The sequence below is a fragment of the Dipodomys spectabilis genome, unplaced genomic scaffold, assembly GCF_019054845.1.
Source record: "Dipodomys spectabilis isolate Male_0828 unplaced genomic scaffold, ASM1905484v1 ptg000178l, whole genome shotgun sequence".
Lineage (NCBI taxonomy): Eukaryota > Metazoa > Chordata > Mammalia > Rodentia > Heteromyidae > Dipodomys > Dipodomys spectabilis.
Window position 1 is genome coordinate 12,838,505 of NW_024870855.1, and position 16,506 is coordinate 12,855,010.

The 16,506-nt window shown below is 43.1% G+C and overlaps 1 protein-coding gene across 8 annotated transcripts in view; it reads left to right on the forward strand.

Moving 5' to 3' along the window:
- The window catches only part of Pde1c (phosphodiesterase 1C), a 253,566-nt gene that overhangs the window by 175,263 nt on the left and 61,797 nt on the right, over positions 1-16,506 (forward strand). For all 8 annotated transcript variants that reach the window (XR_006149805.1, XM_042695103.1, XM_042695104.1 and 5 more), the window contains 5 exons: positions 5,250-5,363; positions 7,580-7,762; positions 9,245-9,311; positions 14,693-14,809; positions 15,487-15,627. Coding sequence is in view for 7 of the 8 variants with exons in the window: in XM_042695103.1 (XP_042551037.1) it covers positions 5,250-5,363; positions 7,580-7,762; positions 9,245-9,311; positions 14,693-14,809; positions 15,487-15,627 (622 nt within the window). In the remaining variant the exon portion in view is untranslated. The remainder of the gene's footprint in view (positions 1-5,249; positions 5,364-7,579; positions 7,763-9,244; positions 9,312-14,692; positions 14,810-15,486; positions 15,628-16,506) is intronic.

A 16,506-nucleotide genomic window follows, 5' to 3' on the forward strand; every position in this document is an offset into this window, starting at 1 on the left:
CTTGAGCCATAGCGCCACTTCCGGTTTTCTGGTGGTTTATTGAAGATAAGAGTCTCACAGACTTTCCTGCCCAGGCTGGCTTTGAACTATGATCCTCAGATCTCAGCCTCCTGAGTAGCTAGGATGACAGGTGTGAGCCATTGGTACCCAGCCACTTTCTGCTTTTTGATAGCACTAGGGTTTGAACTTGGGACCTTGTGTTTGCTAGGTGGTATTCTTACCACTGAGCCATGTACCCAGCGTTTTTTATTTCTGGTTATTTGTGGGATAGGGTCTTGCTTCCTGCCTGGTGCAGTCTACTCTGTTAAGCTTCCCATTGTAGCTAGGATAGAAGGGGTACACCACCATGTCCAGCTTTGGCTTGAGAAGGGATCTTCTCTTGAAAACTTCTATCTGGGTTAGACTCTAATCCTAATCCTTCAATCTCAGCCTTTGAGTAGTCTGATTTGGGGTTATTTAGAAGTGTGTTCCTAAATTTCCAAACAACTGGGCTGTTTCTAGGCATTTTATTCTGTTATCTATTTCAGACTTCATTCTACCATTGTCAAGTTTTGCTAAGGCCCTGTCCATACTCTGGAACATGGTCTATTTTTGTCGCTGGAGAGAACAAGGGGAACTTCAGAAGTGCAGTGTTTATCACGGCTCTTATGTCAATTTTGGTAATGACATTGTTCAAAATCTTCTGTAATTTATCAACTAAAAGGTGGTACCGAGAGGTATGTAAAAATACAGATGGGAAGCTGGGCACTGGATTTTGTTCTGAAGTAAATGAAGTAAACGGGAGTCTAACAATTTATTGACATCTATTTGCAAGCTTACTTTAAGCAAATATACATGGGAGCATAGAAGCAAAATTCTTTTATTTATGGTATTCACAAGAGGGAATAGGCTCATAATGAGACACATTCTCTTTTTATTAGTGTATATTAATTGTGCCAAGGGGGTTCACTCACAGTGGTATTCAATGATGCCAGTCAGCTGGACATTTTTCCTTGATGTTGTTTGTGTCCATTATTAATGACAACTGATTAGGAAGGCTGTTCTTGAAGCACTCATTGTTCATGTACTTATTCCTTGAGTCATTTCTATGTGCAGCCACATTGGTAGGGCTCCAGCAACACCATAGGGGGAAAACATCTCTTCCCCTGGGTCTGGGAAGTCAGCTAGCTCGCAGCAGCGCCTTCTAGGGCCTCCTGTAAGTGGTGTCAGTGTGAGGCTAAGAAAGAAAAGAGGAGAGGAATCTCTAACTAGAAAGTACCTTGGAGAGATGAAGTCAGACCAGCTGTAGGCCTGATTCAGGCTCCTTGGGTACAGAAGTAGGGATGGATTTGGGAGTGAGAGACTGGGGTGGTTTTAAACATAAGGCTGGACATCACTGTGGAATACCCCACTCGAAGGAATTCTGTTACGTTGTTTTCGGTGGCATTTAGGTAAGTGAGGGGAGGGGGGATAGGAGTGGAAGAGAAGGTGGTGTGTGAAAATCACAGACACCTGCGCCTTACAAATCCATAGATGTGATGTTCTGAGCGGATTCTTTTATTCAAATGAGTTTGCAAGGCTTCTGATTGGGACAGGTAGGGGAGCTCTGTACAACATCCAGCTCTCTTTCACTTTTCCAACTAAAAACCTGTCCAAGGCAATAGCCATCCAGAACCAAGCACCCCAGGGTATTTTAAGAGCTCATATCCATCCTTCGGTAGACCAGAGAGCACATTGTAGCGTCTTATTCCAGTTAAGTCTTGCTTGTACTTTGCTGGTAATTAAATTCTAGCAAGACTTAAGCCCAATGCATGTACCCTATGGGTCCTAAAAATTTGCTTTAGTAGTAAGAAAGCAACAAAAGCAAAACTTTTTTTCTTCTTCTCAGTTCCCATCCACCAGCTCCTTTGTGGGCCCCACAGGCCGGCCTGAGTGCTGGGGACTCAGCATCCAGAACTCACCTCTGATGCTGAGGTATGGGAAACAGAGGTAACATGATATTTCAGTCATGTGCAAAGATGTACAAAGAGAACAGTGGTTGCATGAAGAGATGGGGGGCTTGGTGGCTGTTCCCTGGGAACAGTTCAAGCTGTCTAACATGGGTAGCTAGCCGAGGCTGGGGAGCTTGAAATGGTGCTACACCTTTGTTCTGGAACTATTGTCTGGCAGTGCAGTAACAGCAATGGATAGAGTGGAGACCACGAGTGTTCTCTCAGAAAACAAACTTGAATTCTGCTATTTTCATTGTCCTTTTCCCTTCTTTCCTTTCTTCTTCCCTTCCTTCCCCTCCTTTCCTCTCTCCATCTTCCTTTCCTCCCTTATTCTTCCTCCCCTTCTCTTCCCTTTCCTCCCTCCCCCCTTCCCCTTTTCTTCTCTCTTTTTTCCTTGTGAATTTGTTATGAATGTTCTTCAAAATGTATTCCTTTTGGGTGCCAATACCAACATCCCTTGTGGCAGTATTCAGAAGGTAGATAGATAGCCTCCATCTTTCTCAGCATATAGACTGCTGCCACACAGTGGGTCCTTGGCCCTCAGCCTCTCCGTGATAATCAATTCACACAGGTCCACTTCCCTTGGGAAACAAAGAAAGGCTGTCCAGCCTTCCCACCCAGCTCTCCTCCAAGTGCGATAGAATACTTTACAATGTAATGATGAAAGGGCAGCTCATTTTCTGATGGATTCTGATGGATTCAGATCTAGGGAAAATGTACAACATTGCGAGAACGGGCGAGAGTCCTGATTCCCAGAACTAGAGGAATTTCAAAGACTGGTGTCTCCTAATAGTGCAGTGGTGAAGAAGCTGAGAAATGGCAGCCTTTGGTCTTAGGAAGGAGGTGATGGGAGGGGCAGGGCAGGGGTTCTGAGTGAAGGGATGAGGGGCAGAGTGGAGAGTGGGCTGGGGCTGTGGAGCAGCTGCCTGTATACTGGGCTAAACTCAACAATGTGGACAGAAGGACCACCTGGAATTCCTGGGGGGTTGAGTGGTGTTTTTGTGAAGTATTCAGTTGATAGTTCTAGTTTGTATCCAACATGGACGGTTCCTTGAGCCAAACAGGAGTTGGGTACTTAGAAATTTGGTTCGTTTTAACTTTTCAAAAAAGAATTCTTACTTTTTTACTATCGTATTTCATTTCCTTTTAATTGCTTCTCCTCTCAATATGCTCGCTTTTTATAACACCAATTCCAGCGTCCACAGATGTAGACTTTCTTGAATTTTATTGAGCCCACAACAGATGCTACCCAGAATTTTATTTCTCCTTCTACTAGTGAATTATTTTTTTTTGTTTTGTTTCAGAAGCGAGTCCTTTCTCTGCATTTGGAGGATGGTTTCCTTCTTTGTCCTTATTACGGAACTTTCTAGATAATTTTGTGTGTTTGCTTATCCTCAAATCATCAGCTAGAAGATTTTCCCAAACAAAAGATTTGGTCTGTTTCTCTACTGCCTGCCAGGTTGTTGGTTGAGTCTCTGCTCATTTCAGAAGTGGGGGTACCTCTGGTGTACCCTGAAGGCATTCTATCCCCGTATCATGTCTTCCTTGGGTTTGTTGAAACCATTGGCTGGGACTTGTTTTGTTTATAACATTCCAGTGGGTCAGTCCATTACTTCATAAATGGCACTGCTCACCCATCCTGCTGGTGACCGGTCCCTGCTTGGCCAATTTCCTACGAATTGTGACACAAAGCCTTTCAGAGCTGCGGCTGGGCTCTGCTGGATGTGGCTCCATGCCAGGTTTTCTCTGTGGGACCCCTGTGCCCGGCCTGGGTCTGGCTCCTTGGTGCATCGCACAACAACTCCCTTGCTGCCTGTTGTCCCAGGAGGGGAGCTGTTAAAGTAGAGGCTGTGAATCCAGAATCTGCATAATGCTCTTCATAAGTTCAGAATTTCTGTACACTGTTAGTTTTTAGGTCATGGAACTGGCATGCATTGGAAGATGTTTATGTTAAAACAGGATAGTTTTTAGGTCATAGAACAGGTAGGCATTGGAAGGTATTTATGTTAAAACAGGAGCTTGTTTAGAAAATGGAATGGTATCTCATCTCCATGTCCAGTTGTCTTTGTGTCTTTAGTATGATATTGTGGTCACCTTGTCTTCATATCCAGTTGTCCTTGTGTCTGTAGTGTGAGCCTTGCGATGTTACCGTGTTTTCATGTGTGGTTGTCCTTGTGTCTGTAGTATAGTATGATGCCACCTCATCTGCATGTCTGGTTGTCCTTGTGTCTGTAGTGTGATGTTGTGTCAGCCTCTTCTTTCAGGAATCCTTGGGCACTTGTTTTCTGTTTTTGCAAAGGCTGGCATAGTTAGATGTGGTCCATAAACCCACTGTCCACTTACCTGGAGCCCAGGAAGTTGTATCTGTTTATTGAAGCATATAAGCGATAGTATTTTGAGTTTGTTGGCATCTAAGAATATCTTCGTGGTTTTTACAATCTTTGTTGGCAGCTCCACGGGATATAGACATAAATGCCTTCAATGGTGTATTCTCAAAACTTTTTAGTCACTTTTTGGGTTTGACTTCAGAGAAGTCTATGACTAGTTTCAGATTTGTAACTTCTGAAGCAATGTATTTTTCTCTCAAAGCTTTTCAAGTTCTTTTTTCTATTCTTTGGAATAAAAAAATTGCAATAACACATACTGGCTATTTTTTTTCTGACCTATTTGACCCTTTTTCTTCGGCTCAGTTAAGGCTTTGCCTTAACCTACAAAAGCCTATTTTGATCAAAGCTGTTTATTTTTATTTTTATGAAAATCCTACTATAGGTAGATAGGATTCCTGGTTCTTCCTTCTGTGAGTCATATTTTCCCGTTATTGTTTTGTTTTGTCCTTTCCTCTTGGGTTTTGAGGATTAAGGTCTATTCTCAGCACACTTCTATTACCAGTGGATATTTTCAAGCTGTCCTCTGTGATCAAGGCTGAATGAAGTTCTTTCCACAGAGAAATCCTCCAGAGTCATTGGCTGGTATTGCCACTGGTTCTACCTTACCACATTGAGTTGTAACCAAAAAGATGGAAGTCCAAGGAAAAGCAAAATCACTGATAGTTTGGACACTCCTCTGTGTTGGGAGTGTCTAGGGCCAGGTTATGAGAACATTTTTGTTCATTTGGCAAGGACAATAAACTATGTTTATTTTGTGACTTGTTCCTTTGGCCCTATGAGTATTATCCTTGTATTGTGCTAAAGAGCAACATTCAATGACTCTAAAAATGTGTCACCCTAATTCTTTGTTCCTCTAGTCTAATGAAGCTGTGTCACTTTCCATTTCTTGTAGGTTACGATCTTTGGTGAAACAGCTAGAGAGAGGGGAAGCCTCCGTGGTAGATCTGAAGAAGAATTTGGAATATGCAGCCACAGTGCTGGAATCTGTATACATTGATGAAACCCGGTAAGCTAAAGATGTTTGCAAATCAGTAAAGTGATTTACTGTCCAGTATTTTTAAAAACTGTTCTCCAGCAGGTATAAGGGTTGTGAGACTCCAGCCCTTGGAATGAGATTGGTTTGGGTAAGTGTCTTTCCCTCTGTGCTTCTTCATCTGTAAAAGGAATGGACAGAACTCATCTCCAATGACTATTAGGACAGAAGGGGAGGTGATATAGAAGGAAGAAATACAAATACAATTCTGAAACATCCATAGACTTTTCTCCCCTGCACTGTGATTGCTGCATACTGTGACTATGTGCACACAGGGCTGGTTTTAATTCCCAGTAGCCTGAACGCTGAGGACCTGGAGAGATGGAAGATCATGTGCTCTTCTTCCTTCTCTGATGTCTGTCATTGGTTTTCTTTACACACTTTTCCATTGAATTGTCCAAAAAGAATCAAAGCAGTTCTGGGTGCTAAACATGCATTTGAAAATATAAAACATTGCTTTCTGTTTTGGAAAATGTGAGATATAAAAGGCCTTTCTTGTTTCTCATAAGACATGCTGCTTTGTCAGCATTTGTGATGTCTTAATTTTAGGGTGGGGGGGGGGAATGGAATTTGAATTTTAATTTTTCTGTAATCTAAGGATCACATGGCTTGGTATGGCAGTGACAAGCCTTGTGGCTTATTTAAGGACTCTTAATACCAACATCTCTTCCATTGTGTGTTTTTTTCTTACCTCAACTTAGTAACCAAAAACAAAAATAACTTTTTCATTGACATCTGCTTCTATAATGCTCACTTTTACTGTAGTAGGACTAGATTGGTCTAGCATTCAATTTTAGGTTTTATTAAAATCCTAACAATGTAAGTTCCTAATATTATTCCCTTGTTCTAGTAATCGAATATCTTTACTAAGCAGAACCATTCAGCTTTATAACTTATCACAGTATGGAATTACTATTGGATTTATGTTCATTTCTAGTTACCTGACCTATGGACAAGTTTGCTGTCCAGCAAAACACAGCCATCTGATGATTTAACTCATTGCACTCATGTTCTAAAACTACATTACTTTAGCAATTTGGCTTGGATTTAGACATTTAAGTTTCAGTTACATCTTATTAGACAAGAAGGTGTATCAGTTGACATCATTTAAGATGATTACTTCAGAGGCCTGCTTTGCTGTGGTTGGGGGATGTTTTGTAAAGACTTTAAATGTTCTTTTTTTTTGTTGTTGGTCATGGGGCTTGAACTCTGGGCTTGGGCACTATCCCTCAGCTCTTCAGTGAGTGCCACTTCGGTTTCCGAGTGGTTTATTGGAGATAAGAGTCTCACGCACTTTCCTGCCCGGGCTGGCTTTGAACTGCGATCCTCAGATCTCAGCCTCCTGAGTAGCTAGGATAACAGGCGTGAGCCACTGGCACCCGGCAAATGTTCATTATTTTTTAAAATCAATGTACCTAGTCCATCTATGGAATTATTTAAACCTCCTTGTGCCTGAGTTTTTAGAAGGAAGTTTAAAATTTCACTCAAATTCCACAATTCCTTAGAGGATTAAGTAGTTGGTGTGTGCACACTGTGACCAGTGGATCTGTCAGCCAGAGGAGCCCAAGGATGAGTGGGCCTGGAGAGCCTGAGATGGGGCAGTTCTGACCCCTCTTCTCCCTGAGTCCTTTGCTCAGGGCCTCAGACAGCTTTCCATTGCTCTACCATCAGAGGCCATTGACTTATGAAGAGGAAAAGTTTAACTTGGGCTCCCAGCTTTGGAGCGATTCCCTTTTATGATGAATTGGCTTCATGGCTTTAGGCCTGGAGCAAGTAGCCCATCATGGCAGGAGCTGTTCAGCTCATGGCCACCAGGAAGGAAAAGGGAGGAAAAGGAAGGGGCTCAGCCCACTGTCGCCTCTGAGGTCACACTTGCAGGGCTTCAAGATCTAACTCTTGAAGTTCGCACCATCTCCCAATAGTATCACTTGCTGGAAACCAAGCCTTGAATACATTGGCCCCTTGGGGCCGTTCAACACCCAAACTATAATCCAGGGAGCCACAATAATACTGTATTTTTGTGTGTGTCCGATTCAACTTAGTTTCTTTGTGCTTGCGCAGCGGGTGGGCTAGTCAGCAGCTGTAGAGACCCTGGGGCCCTCATTCAGTACAGGGTGAACAGTGGCTGTGATGGCCAGGGGCCCTTATTCAAGTTCAGTCTTAGTGTCACATTTGTTTGTCCTGCTCAGGCGACTTCTGGACACGGAGGATGAGCTCAGTGACATTCAGTCAGATGCTGTGCCCTCTGAGGTCCGGGACTGGCTGGCCTCCACCTTCACCCGGCAGATGGGGCTGATGCTCCGCAGAAGCGAGGAGAAACCCCGGTTCAAGAGCATCGTGCACGCGGTGCAGGCTGGGATATTTGTGGAGAGGTAAAGAAGTCGCGCTCATCATCACTCAGGAACAAAGCAGCAAAAGGAGCTGCCAGCCCCCAGTAATGGGAAGCCTGGCTTCCATGGAGCTGTGAGACTTGTAAACAGGGAAATTAATGGGTGGGAAACAGTCTCGAATGAGAAATGATAAAAACCATATCTGTTTTAATCTCTGAGATATCATAAGAATACATCCCCCCCACCTCCCATGATCAGAATCCCCTTTCTTAATCAGGAGGCATTTAGTTTGAGCTTTTGGGGGAGTTGGTATTGGGTTTGAACTCAAGGCCTGGCTTGGCAGGCCAGCACTCTACCACCAAGCCACACCTTCTGCCCTACTTTTCCCTGGTTGATTTTGAGATTGGGTTTCACTTCCTGTCCAGGCACATGCCCCAACAGTTATCTGTCTATTTTATGAGGTTGACAAGGACATGCCCCTGGTCTAGTTTCTCATGGTAGAGATGGCATCTTGTGGACTCTTCTGTCTGGACTGGCCTGGTCTGCGACCCTCCCTCACTCAGCCTTCTGCATAGTTTAGGACCACCAGGATACATCAACCATGAGTTGAGATAGAGTCTTGCTGGTTTTTTCACCCAGGCTGGCTTGGAACCCATAATCCTCCCATTCTCAACTTCCCAAGTAGTTAGGACTACACACATGAGCCACCTGTGCTTGGATCAGTCTCTAATTTTTAAAGAAGGAAGCCATTTAATCCACCATCCTTTGAAATATGTGGACAGTGTCCACTTTTGAATGGGTGGGGAGCTTTGCATTTGCTGATCTGAGAGCACAGTTCATTAAAGAGCTATGTTTTCCACGACATTCTGATTTTCTTGGACCTTGAAATAAAACAATTTCCCCTGCTACTCAAAATAGATTTATTTCTTCCTGTAATCCCTGTTTCACAGCCACACTCATTCTTTTAACTAGGGGTAGGGGGCAGGGGAGGTGGGGAGAGGCATTTGACCATGGGGTTTAAACTCAGGGCCTATGCTTACTTGGCAGGTACTCTACCACTTGAGCTGCACTTCTAGCTACAATGATACATTAGAAATACATGGCAGGTTCAGAGTTTATATAGAACAACTTTCTTACTTGTTTTGATAATTGTAAAGGACAGGCTGTGCTAGTGGGTTGTGCACAGTAGTACTTTATTCAAGTTCAAGAACTATGCTGAAAAGTGTCTCTACTGTTCTGTAATTCTTTTGGGTAGAGCAGGTGACCCCTTTCATAATTTAATTTCCAGCCTAGGGCACATAGACTTTTTTCATTTAGGGTAGTTTATGCATTTGGGATTGCTTTAATTTCTTTTGAATGTAATGGTATAAGGCTCCTTTGAAAAGTTGCCAAAAGGAACTTTAGGTTCTTTGTGTCTCTAGATTTTCTAGCTTCTCATGATTTGTCACCATACTGTGTAAATATGGAGTTGTGGACTGCAGATGCCCTTTTTAAAATTGCATTTTTCCTCTCCAATATTGCCAGAATGTATAGACGGACATCAAACATGGTTGGGCTGAGCTACCCCCCTGCTGTCATTGAGGCACTAAAGGTAAGGCCAGTGAAAGGTTTGCAGTACACACGGCACCTCATAAAAAGTGTGATGGAACTTCTTCTTAGAAAAGGAGAGGATTCCATTCACAGTTCTTTTGCTCATGATCCCTAACATCCAGCTTTCATTGGCATTTTCTGATTGGTTTCAATAGGATAATGATATTTTCAGCCTTATTTTTCTTAAATTAAAAAAAAAAAAAAACCAAAACCATGGGCTCTGTGGCTTTCTGTTTCTCTAGGGTATGCAATGCCTGGTTGTATGAAATTTGCTAACTTTGGCCTTATGGATATCAAATATGATATGGTCAAAGCCTATCATGGGAAAATCTTTTGGTGATTGTCATTGCATCATTGTGTGATTATCCACTCCGAGTCCACTTTATAGATAAGAAAAGTAAAAGAAAATGAGGGACAGGAATGAAGAGCAGGTTCTATATAGGATGCGGGGGCAAGTAAAAGGGAAGAGGATAAAGCGGAGGACGAGGAAGGTGCATATAGTGTGAAAATATGTGTGTGCAGTGTGTGTTTACAAATGAACATGTATGTTTAAAGTTGTTTAGATTGGTTTGGAAAGGCAGAGGTGCATGGGGAGGGTGGCAGAAGGGTGAATCTGATCAAGGCACATTGTATGTGTATATGCACATGTCAACATAAAGTCCCCTTGTACACTCAATTGGTGTGAGTAAAAATGTGGCAAATGGGAAGAGAGTAAGACTCAGTAAGATTTAAGGAAAAAAATAGAGCTAAAGTTGGAGAGCTGTGTTTATAACACCTTAGTAAGCTCTCAGGAGTATGTTGCTGTATGCAAGTATGCTGGCCCCCAGAGCCTTTGTCTCTGCCTTTCTCCTGCTGTTTTTCCAAGAAGTAGACTGAGCCAAGGGGTCATAGATGTCACCCAAAATTTCGCATTTAAATAGGCGAATCCTGACAGGCTACCTCATAGAAATATGCAGAGTATCTTGTAGCCTCAAAGTGGAGGTGCCGCTCCAGGCTGGTTCCAACCCACTGGTCTTGGGGTCCATTTGCCTAGGCTTGATTTGACTCTGAATCCCAAGTAGAGATGTGGAAGGGACCTGGGTCACAAGGCTGGTTAGCACTACCTAGTGTACACACATAGAATTAGTCTGTTTGCTTAGGGCATCTTGAATTCTGATCTGTTAAAGATGTTGTTTTTCTCTGGAGCCTGAAAACAATGACCTGATGATGTTTTCAGAAGATAAATTGCCTATTCATGGAATTGAGAATGAAAGTTACATCAAAATGAGCCTCAGGGACATCTTGACTGTATATTCATAGTTCTTCTTGTCTCAGAGCCACTAGCTGAATGCATGGGACCATAGATGATGGCTAGCTAGCTAGCTGATAAAAGAGATAGATAGATGATAGATGATAGACAGAGACCAACAGATGGATAGATGGTAGATAGTAGGTAGATAGCTATATATGCTATATATATATATACACACATTCATTCATACATAGATGATAGGTACTACAGAGCTAGATAGATGCTGATAGGTGGATAGATGATACGTGATGGTAGATGTTATGTGCTAATAGACAAATAGGTAGATATATAGATAGATACATGATAGATGATAGATACTAGGTAAATAGATGATAGATATTAAATCGGTAGATGTGTGAATAGATAGATAATAGCTAGATGGGTAGATGATAGATCAATGGTAAATATGGGAAAGACACATGACACATAATAGATATATAGATTGCTAGACAGGCAAATAGATGATAGAACTCAATAGATACCAAATAGATATAGATAGATGTATGTATTGATAGATAGGTACATGATAACTAGATAATTGGATAGAATAGATAGGTAGAAACAGATAGAAGATAAATAGGTAGGTAGGTAGGTAGGTAGGTAGGTAGATAGATAGATAGATAGATAGATAGATAGATAGATAGATAGATAGATAGATAGGCAGGTAGCTGGGCAGGTAGACATACAGACAGATGCTCACTTTTTTTTTGTCTCTGTCTCTGCTTCCTTAATCTGAGGAGAAGGGAGAATGCTCTGAGAATCTATGTGTTTCTCTTTCACCACCCCTGGGTCCATTTTAATGCCCATTATATCAGTGTGATCCACAGCCTGTTCCCCATATAATCAGCAAGATAACCTTATGAGCTCTCATGTGTCATAACGTCGCTATGAAATCACATCAGTTTTCACAATTGACCCTGAAATGTCTTAGGATCACTAAGAGCATATTCTCATCTTTAATCTCTTATTTGTCATAGCATAAACACAGGAGGAGATATGAATACTTAGACATTTACCAGAACCTTTCCCTTCCCACCACCAAATTGAAGCCTCTTTTCTTTTTCTTTCTTTCTTTCTTTCTTTCTTTCTTTCTTTCTTTCTTTCTTTCTTTCTTTCTTTCTTTCTTTCTTTCTTTCTTTCTTTCTCTCTCTCTCTCTCACTCTCTCTCTCTTTCTTTCTTTCTTTCTTTCTTTCTTTCTCTCTCTCTCTCTCTTTTTTTCTTTCTTTCTTTCTTTCTTTTCTTTCTTTCTTTCTTCTCCTCCTCCTCCTCCTCCTCCTCCTCCTCTTCCTCCTCCGCTGCTGCTGCTGCTGCTGCTGCTGCTGTTGCTGCTGCTGCTGCTGCTGCTGTTGCTGCTGCTGCTGCTGCAGCAGCACTCAGGGCCTGCACACTGTCACTGAACTTCTTTTGCTCAAGGCTAGCACTCTACCACTTGAGCTACAGTACCACTTCTGGTACTGAGGATCAAACCCAGGGCTTCATTTGTGCTAGACAAACATTCTACCACTAAGCAACATTTCCAGCCCCTCTTTTCTATGCAGAATAAAAAAAAACACAGACAACTTGTGTACATTACAGGCTGTTGTTTTATGGGAGGGTAGGGGAAGTCTCTGGTGCAAACAGGTTGTCTAAGGGAGAGGTGCAGACCTGAAGCAAGCACTAGCTCTCAATTGCTGCCCTCCTTTGCATGCCTTATTGATATGTACATTTAGGCTGTTTGCTTTGGCCTTGACCTCTGTTGACTAGAAAAGTTCAAAGCCTTTTTTTGTGGTGGGGGGGCAACTGGGGTTTGATGTCAAGGCCTTTAGCCCGTTTTTCCTGTTTCACTTAATATTTTCAGATAGGGTCTTTTGCTTTTGCCCAGTACTTGGCTGCAATTCTCCTATCTGTACTTCCTGAGTAGTTGGGTTTACAGATATGTACTGCCAGGCTAGCTTGACATTTGATCTAGGGTCTCTCTAACTTTCTGCTCAAACAAGTTCTGTCTATGATTCTCCTGTCTCCACCTCTTGAGTGGCTGGGTTTACAGGCATCCACTAGAAGTTCAAAACATTTTAAAGATTTAATATTTTTCCAGATCCCCAGACTTTTCTTTGCTTTGGTCGGGGTGAGTTGGGAACAGAGAAAGAGTCTCATTTCCTTTGTATATGGTATCTGCTAGAGGAAAGATTTTTTTTTTCAATGTAGAATCACTATTGGTTTCTTCTATGACAGATATTTTCCTCAAAGATAGAGAACATAATTCACTAACTTATCCATGCCATGGTTGTGTTAATGCTTGTGGGCACACAGCATAAATGACAACTAAGTAAGAGACACCACAGTTCTAAATTTGCATTCCTTTCTCTTTTTTCCCCCAGTAAATAGTAGCTTCTAATTTTTTGTTATTTCTCTCCAGTTTTCTGGGTGCAGTTACTGGAAACTCAGGGGCACCTCCTATTCTAGAAGGACATCATCCTGTGACTCAGGAAGTGACAGGTTGGCCAGACTCCAGGTTTAAGTGTGAGGATGTGAGCAGACTCCAGCTTCCTTGAGGGAAGTTCGTGTGGTTTTCCCATGGGGATTGTTTCAGGCAAAATTTGGTAAATAGGAAGAATGTTTAAGACAGATAAACTGGGAGCTTGTTAGAATGCAGACGCCAGGGCCAGGATTCTCAGTCTGTGTGACCACCAGTATTTTGAGTAAGCCCACAGTGATTGGGTGAAATATTAATCTTAAGAACCACAGTTAAGAAGGGGTTGAAGAGCATCTGAGAACCAGAATAAACCTTAGCTTTTTACTTTGATATTCCAGTGAGAGATTTTCCTTCTTAAAAGAAATTCATCCTGGAGAACATGATTAAAAATTGTCATATGTGGCTGGACACAGGGGTTCACACCTGTAATCCTGGGACTCCAAAGGCAAGATGGAGAGGATCATGATTTGAGGCTCACTTAGGCAAAAAGAATGTGAGATCCCCATTTTAACCAACAAGGAGCTGAGCAGGTAGTACATGTCTGTCATCCCAGCTACACAGGAAAGGTAAATAGGAAGATGGTGGCCCAAGCCAGCCTGGGAAGGAAGTAAGAACCTGTTCAAAAGATAGGAATTCAAAAAGGTCTTGGGGGCATGTGGCTCATGTGGTACGGAACTTGCCAAATAAGCACAAATCCTTGAGTTTGGGTCCTAGTACTGCCAAAAATGTCTGGTGTGAAAAGACTTTTCCCAGTCCCCTGAGCTATCAGTGGCTTTTCCATTAGACAATGGAGGATTCGTGGCCATGTCAATTCTAGGAACCAAGGTTTCACTGGTAGTCTTGAGTACCTCTCAACAGATTTTGCTGTGTGTGGCTTGTGTCCTTCCTCGCCAGGTCTTGAGGGCGTGGGGCCCAGGTTGCAGCATGGATGAATTGAGTTCACAATGTTGTCTGTCAGTCTCTGGTATTATCGCCTAATTGTGCTACCATCTGGTGTTGACATTTCACGTCATCTCCTTGGCTGCCGTCAGATCTGGGGAAGCGATACCACGCTCTAGAGTTGTGAGGTTTAATAACTGTGTAAAATCATTTTGCTCAGTAAGATAGAGCCTTGAGGGGGAAGTGTGCTCAAAGTACACTAAATGTAGTGTGCAAGTGTCCTTACTATGTATGGCCCCAGTGTGTGTGGGGGTGCCGAGTGCAGGTATTGCTGGGGTGCCTTACTGGTTCCTGCAGTGTGGCTTAGGGACCTTGAGTTTCAGCTTTCTCATTTGAGACATTTGACTACCTTCCTACCATTCATGATTGTTATCACCAATCCGTCATAATGCCTACCACCCCCTGCACACTGGAGAAATTCTGCAGACTAACTGCTTTTGACAGCCAGGGCTATGTAGGACTACTGGATTGAAGTGATCAAGCCTGGGATGGGAAGTGTGTGGATGTGCATGGACGTGTGTGGAGTGTGGATGTGTGTGGACATGGGTGGACGTGTGTGAACCTGTATGGACACATGTGTATTGTGTAAACCTGTGTGGATGTATGTGGACTTGTGTGGATGCCTGTCACAGTCCTTGGCTGTGGAATCCTGGCGGCTGGGTTGGTGGGCATACGCTCATGTGCTCTCTGCCCGCATAGGATGTGGACAAGTGGTCTTTTGACGTCTTCTCTCTCAATGAAGCCAGTGGGGACCACGCTCTGAAATTCATTTTCTACGAGCTTCTCACACGCTATGACCTGATCAGCCGCTTTAAGGTAAGTGCCTCACTACAAAGATGAACAAATAAACCTCACAGCTGTCCATCCTTGTGATTTATGACCAAGAGGCTCCTTATCAATATCTTTAGGTGGCTTGGGCATGTTATTCTGTGTTGGGTGCTTTATATCCTATGCTGTCTGGGGCCTTCTTAGAAGAAAGAGGCTGGAGAAGCTGCAGATCTCCATCTTCTGGAGTCACCCAGAGCTTGCCAGAGGCTGCCATGGCTGGGCTCCATGGCTGCCCCATCTCCTTCTCCTTCCAGCCCCATTGTCACTGCTGTCAAAGGCCGTTACGCCCAATGCGTCATCACCACTGATGTCAGAGGCTATTTATAGAGGAACAAGGACAAGGAAATACAGAAAATTAGCGTAGTAATAGCTCACTTCATTTTCTTCTTGTGCAGCAAGTCCTTGGTTTGCATGGCAATCAAACTAAAGCTCTTTAAGATCATTCTGACGTCATTCCTCAGGGCCCCCAGGGCCAGATGTTCTGCAGCTAGGGCACTCATATTTGATTTCAAGTTATCTGGCAATTCTCCAGTAATTTCTGTTCATTGTAAGTCACTGTGATTTCCTCATGTGATTTCCACCTGGAGCAAGGGGAGGGGGGGAGGCTGTGTGCCTTCCACCTGCGCAGCCCCCTCGAGTGAATGAAGCTTGTTCTTCTCTTTCAGATCCCCATTTCTGCACTTGTCTCCTTTGTGGAGGCCCTGGAAGTGGGCTACAGCAAGCACAAAAACCCTTACCACAATCTAATGCATGCTGCCGATGTCACACAGACGGTGCATTACCTCCTCTACAAGACAGGAGTGGCGGTATGTAGAGAGCATAACTCTTGAACTACACAAAACATGATGCTGCCTTAATAAAATCAGCTCCAATTCATTGTCCAAGGGAGTTCATGGTGGCAGGTCCCTATATGCACATAATGTGCCTTGATCTGACACACTCCACCCTCACTCTTCCATCCCCTCCCCCTTTCCCAGGCCAAGCCCAGCAAGGACAGAAGATATTTCAACCATACTCACCTCTTCATTCACCCTGCCTCCCAATCTTACACAGTCTCCACAGGACATACTTTACTTTTCTAATATTCATTTTTGTTACGGTGTATTTTAATTGTTCAAAGGCGCTTCCATGGCATTTCTCATATGTGTATACCATACCTCAATCATATTGATCATCTGTCTATATCTAACTCTCTCTCTCATCTCTGTCTCTGTCTGTCTATCCATCTATCATCTATATCTGTCTGCATCTCTCTGGTCCTGATACTGACTTCTTATTGAAGGATGTCCCCATGCTTGTTGAGCTTGAGCCCAGGAAGATGACATTTTATTTCAGACTCCCAGGAATTGCCTCGCCACCCTGGGAAATCTGGAGGTTTTCCGTCACCTGTGAAGTGTTCTTCCTCCTGGACTTGATGTAGTAGACACTAGTTGTCACTGTCATCGCCAGACCATAATCATTTACAACGGGTACAACTGATGATATGTTTGCAGCTTTGGGTGGTGGTGGTTCTGTTGCATCACCAGAGTTAACAATGGTGTCTCACAGTCTGAAACTGTGTCCAATAGACTTGGCAGCCATGTTATACCAGTTCAGTTTCGACTCAGACGTCTGCGTCTTTTCCACAGAAACTGTTGTTATCCACATCTGTCTGTGTATACCTGAGTTCTTCTTTAATCTAAGAG